Raw genomic sequence first — 5063 nt, 5'->3', positions numbered from 1 at the left:
GTGGCTCACGCCTGGAATCCAAGCACTTTGGGAGGCCGAGGCTTGTGGATCATCTGAAGTCAGGAGTTCAAGACCAGCCTGGCCAACATGGGAAAACCCCATCTCTACTAAAAATACAAAAATTAGCTGGGCGTGGTGGTGGGGGCCTGTAGTCCCAGCTACAAGGGAGGCTGAGACAGGAGAATCGCTTGGACCGGGAGGTGGAGGTTGCAGTGAGCCGAGATCACACCACTTGATCCTGACTTCAGGTGATCCACAAGCCTCGGCCTCCCAAAGGGCTAGGTCTACAGGACGTCACATTGGGCATGAGGGCTGGGTCTGCCCATGCCTGGGACCACACAAGGTCCTTTGCAGCAGAGTGGCCATCTGGTTGGGGTGAAGCTGATGGAGCCTGCCACTGTGGCTGAACGTAGGGTGTTGGCTGGGGCTCAGGGTGACCCTGCAGGGCCATCCCAGCCTGGCTGATGCCCAACATGGGCTGGTGTAGAAGGAACCTGGCCCCGAGGCTCCAGGCCCTGGCTAGAGGAAGCACGGACTCTTCAGGCTGGGTCCTCTCCTCTTCCTGGAGCGGGTGCCAGCCCCCAGCCTGCTTGCGTCAGGGACAAAAGGACTTCTTTCCTTTCCAGCCTGGAAAGCCCCTCTGCTGCAGGCTGGAGGAAGGGACCCTGGGTCTAGCCTATAGTCAGAGGCGTCTATGGGCATGGAGCTGGACAGGGAAAAGGACAAAGCAGTCTCCATCCACAGTTCACTCCGGGACCAGGCCCTTGCAGGCACGCGCTGGGCTCCTGTGGGAAGGCTAAGGGCCCCAGGACAGACCTCCTCTCCAGGCATCTGGGTTCCTAGATGGCAGAGTGGGGTGGGGTGGCCCAATTGGGAGCCTTAGCCTCTGGCAAAGAGCTGAGCACAGCACGTCTGCAATGTGTAAGATTCTCCTGGGAGACCAGGGCCCAGCCGGTGATGAGCTGGGGGAAGTGGGTGATCTTGCGGTGGGAGGAGCCATCTGGCCCTCTGGGGAAGTGCGCTCGCTGTCTGCAGCGCCCAGGCCTGGGTAGCTGGGTGGGGGCTGGGGGGCCATCTCCGCTCAGGGTGCCCGCACCTGGGCCTTCCCTGCCCTAGGCCAAGCCTGCCTGTGCCTCCCCATCCTCTGCCTGCCCAGCTGGGCATCTCTGGGCCTCTCTGGAGACCAGTGGGTGGGCTGTGGGGGCGTCGTATTGGCCCGGCTTGGCACCCCTCTTGTGGCTGTACCCCTCCCAGCAGCCCCAGGACTAGCAAGTCCCCGAGATGGGGGTGGGGACAGTGGTGGATGCCAAAGGTTGTGGGGGCAGGGGCGGGGCAGGAGCAGGAAGGTCCCCTGAGTTCCCTCACCTTGGGCAGAGATAAAAGGAGCACAGTTCCAGGCGGGGCTGAGCCAGGGCGCAGCTGTGATTTCAGGGCATCTGTGGCGGCTGCTGTGATTTGAGAATCTCGGGTGTCTTAGCTGACTGATTCTGGGAGACTGTGGATGAATAATGCTGGTGAGTGTCTGGCCCTGGGGGAAGCCCGGGCTGGGGAGAGCTAGGCAGTCTGGGAGGGGAGGATGGGGGTGACGCTGAGTGGGGCGTTTGGGTGTCCCTGAGCCCAAGTGACAGAGCCTCCCCTCCCTTGTGCTGCTGCAGGGCACGGCCCCACCCGGAGGCTGCGGGGCTTGGGGGGCCTGGCCGGGGTGGCTCTGCTCGCTGCCCTCTGGCTCCTGTGGCTGCTGGGGTCAGCCCCTCAGGGTACCCCGGCACCCCAGCCCACAATCACCATCCTTGTCTGGCACTGGCCCTTCACTGACCAGCCCCCAGAGCTGCCGGGCGACACCTGCACCCGCTACGGCATCACCCGCTGCCACCTGAGTGCCAACCGAAGCCTGCTGGCCAGCGCCGACGCCGTGGTCTTCCACCACCGCGAGCTGCAGACCCGGCGGTCCCACCTGCCCCTGGCCCAGCGGCCACAAGGGCAGCCCTGGGTGTGGGCCTCCATGGAGTCACCTAGCCACACCCACGGCCTCAGCCACCTCCGAGGCATCTTCAACTGGGTGCTGAGCTACCGGCGTGACTCGGACATCTTTGTGCCCTATGGCCGCCTGGAGCCCCACTCGGGGCCCTTGCCACCACTGCCAACCAAGAGCAGGGTGGCCGCCTGGGTGGTCAGCAACTTCCAGGAGAGGCAGCTGCGTGCCAGGCTGTACCGACAGCTGGTGCCTCACCTGCAGGTGGACGTCTTTGGCCGTGCCAATGGACGGCCACTGTGCACCAGCTGCCTGGTGCCCACCGTGGCCCGGTATCGCTTCTACCTGTCCTTTGAGAACTCTCAGCACCATGACTACATTACAGAGAAATTCTGGCGCAACGCACTTGTGGCTGGTACTGTGCCGGTGGTGCTGGGGCCCCCACGGGCCACCTACGAGGCCTTCGCGCCGGCCGACGCCTTCGTACATGTGGATGACTTTGGCTCAGCCCAGGAGCTGGCAGCTTTCCTCACTGGCATGAACGAGAGCCGATACCGACGCTTCTTTGCCTGGCGTGACAGGCTCCGCGTGCGACTCTTCACCGACTGGCGGGAGCGTTTCTGTGCCATCTGTGACCGCTACCCGCACCTGCCCCGCAACCAGGTCTATGAGGACCTTGAGGGCTGGTTCCAGGCCTGAGCTCTGCTGGCCGGGGGAGGTGGGTGTGGGTGGAAGGGCTGGGTGTCGAAATCAAACCACCAGGCATCCGGCCCTTACCGGCAAGCAGCGGGCTAACAGGAGGCTGGGGACAGAGGTCAGGAAGCAGGGGTGGGGGGTGCAGGTAGGCACTGGAGCAGGCAGAGGAGGTGAGAGCAGGAGGGAGGTAATGGGCGCCCGCTGTGGCAGACGGGAGGGGAAAGGCTGCCGAGGACCCTCTCCACCCTGAACAAATCTTGGGTGGGTCAAGGCCTGGCTGGAAGAGGGTGAAAGGCAGGGCCCTTGGGGCTGGGGTCACCCCAGCCTGCAGTTTGTGGGGGCCAAACCTGGGACCCCGAGCTTCCTCTGTAGCAGAGGCACTGTGGTCCCTGGGACACAGGCATGGGTCCCTGGCACATCCACAGTTCTGAGGTCCCTGTGTGTAGGCTGGGGCGGGGCCCAGGAGACCACGGGGAGCAAACCAGCTTGTTCTGGGTTCAGGGAGGGAGGGCGGTGGACAATAAAGGTCTGACCAGTGCCTCGTGGGTCACCTCCGTGCAGGGCCACAGAACCTGTGTCTGCCCTCCCCTGACATGTCGCCCTCACGGCCATGGGGCTGCTTGTTCCCCACCAGGGATCCTGTCTCCTGACCTCGGGGCTTTTGCTCACCCTCCATCTGAGAGCCCTCCCTGTGCCGGGCTGCCCGCTGGCTGCCCCAGTTCCTACAGCCTCCACCAAACGGCCCCTTATCAGAAAGCCTTCCGTGGCCCCCAAAAGGCCAAGGCGATGAGCCCAAGAATTCAAGACCAGCCTGGGCAGTGTAGTGAAACCTCATCTCTACCAAAAATACAAGAATTAGCAGGGCGTGGTGGGTCACGCCTGCGGTCCTACTTACTTGGGATACTGAGGTGAGAGGATGGCTTGAGCCCAGGAGGTTGAAGCTTCAGTGAACCGTGATCACACCATGGCACTCCAGCCTGGGCAACAGAATGAGATCCTGTCTCAAAACAAAAACCAAAAACAAGCCAAGGTTGGGGAAGAGTAGGGAACGGACTTCAGAGGCCTGGCCAGGCTGAAAGCGTCCATCTGCCAGGCCTGCAGGCTGGAGGGTGTCTTGGGCGACAGGGTCTGACCTGTGCCCTGGAGCTCCCTCTGGTGGCCAGTGTTGGGGAGGCACTGGGGATGCGGCTGCAGCCAGGGAGCCCCTGTAGTGGCCGGTGGGGAGTGGGGTGAGGAGGAGGGAGGCCAACCCACGGGTGGTGCTGACCAGGGCCTCAACAGGCCAAGCCCCTGGGGCCGGGGCACAGGGCTTGTCCCTACCCCAGGTCGGGGTGGGCAGGTTGAGGGTAGTAAGCCTCCCTCACCCATGGCTGTGGCTTGTGGGAAAGACCTGCTGGTAGCTTCCTGCCCTGACCTAGCCCTGTGGACTAAGCAGGGAAAAGCAAGTTCCTGAGGCTGCGGGCTGAGGGGGAGGCTGATTCCTCACCCACCAGCCCAGGGTCACCTTCCTGCTGCAAAGGAGCTGGGAGTGGAGAGCTGTGGCCCCAGAAGTCTTTCACTTGAGGGTGCGCTCTCTATATGCGCCCAGACACTGGACACCACACAGCCCTACTTCACCCCATTCACAGGTGGGGGAACTGAGGCTGGGAGGCGCCGTCAGAGCCACCCATGGGGCCAGCCTGCCCTCTGTCGCCCTCTGCAGGCCACGCGGAGGAACTGCCCCACCTCCCGGGGCGCCCTGGCAGGTGCCAAGCTACAGCCGCAGAACCGCCTGACCCCGAACTCTCCGTGCAGAGAACAGACTTGCCCGGTGAAAAATGAGCCGCGTGCAGCAGGGGCAGTCTCGGTCCCCTGCCTGCTCGGCCCACGGCGAGCGTTCCTGGGGCCTCGAGTTTTCCCCCTTCCGCTGGCTGCTCGGAACCGCGGGACCGACCCACCGGGCCGCCCTGCCTCCCCTCCAGCTGGGCGCCACCTGGACTCCAAGTGCTGGTTTACAAGGCACACAGGAGACCCTTATGGGGGTGAGCTGGCGCCTCGCCACCGTCCGCTCGGCGCACCCCGGGGACAGTGAAGGCTTGGGGCGCCTCTGCAGTGTCGCCAGCACGGTGGGCGCAGCCGGATGCCCCTGGGAGACGAGCGCAGCGCCCGAGGGTCCCCTGGCCTACGAGGGCTGAGCCGGGGTCTCGGATTGGATGTGGGCGCGTCGCGTGACGCCCGGCGAGGGGCGGCCCGGAGGCTTCCCGGCGGCGGCGCGCGCAGGGTCTCGGGCCCGGGTCGGTCCCGGGCGCGGCGAGGGCGGCGGGCGCCTCCTGGCGGGCGCGGACGGAGCGCGGCGCCTTTAAGCGGGGGCGGGCGGGGCGCGGGCAGAGTCGCTGTCGCCGCGGCCGCCGGGGCG

The 5063-nt window shown here is 65.0% G+C and overlaps 1 protein-coding gene across 2 annotated transcripts; it reads left to right on the top strand.

Annotated features, from left to right (window-relative positions):
• Window positions 1–408: 408 nt before the first annotated feature.
• Window positions 409–3215, top strand: FUT7 (fucosyltransferase 7). 2 transcript variants are annotated; one of them, XM_023201034.3, is made up of 2 exons: window positions 409–1514; window positions 1820–3215. In XM_023201034.3, the coding sequence occupies exons 1-2, from the start codon at window positions 1509–1511 to the stop codon at window positions 2669–2671; spliced, it is 858 nt and encodes a 285-aa protein (XP_023056802.1). In that variant the 5' UTR covers window positions 409–1508; the 3' UTR covers window positions 2672–3215. The 2 variants fall into 2 exon arrangements, with proteins under 2 accessions (XP_023056802.1, XP_023056801.1); XM_023201033.3 differs by having other exon boundaries at window positions 1656–3206.
• The last annotated feature ends 1848 nt before the right edge of the window (window positions 3216–5063 follow it).

Source organism: Piliocolobus tephrosceles, unplaced genomic scaffold (assembly GCF_002776525.5).
Source record: "Piliocolobus tephrosceles isolate RC106 unplaced genomic scaffold, ASM277652v3 unscaffolded_24964, whole genome shotgun sequence".
NCBI classification, from domain to species: Eukaryota; Metazoa; Chordata; class Mammalia; order Primates; family Cercopithecidae; genus Piliocolobus; species Piliocolobus tephrosceles.
The sequence above is the reverse complement of the archived record's forward strand: the minus strand, read 5'-3'. Positions and strand labels throughout refer to the sequence as shown.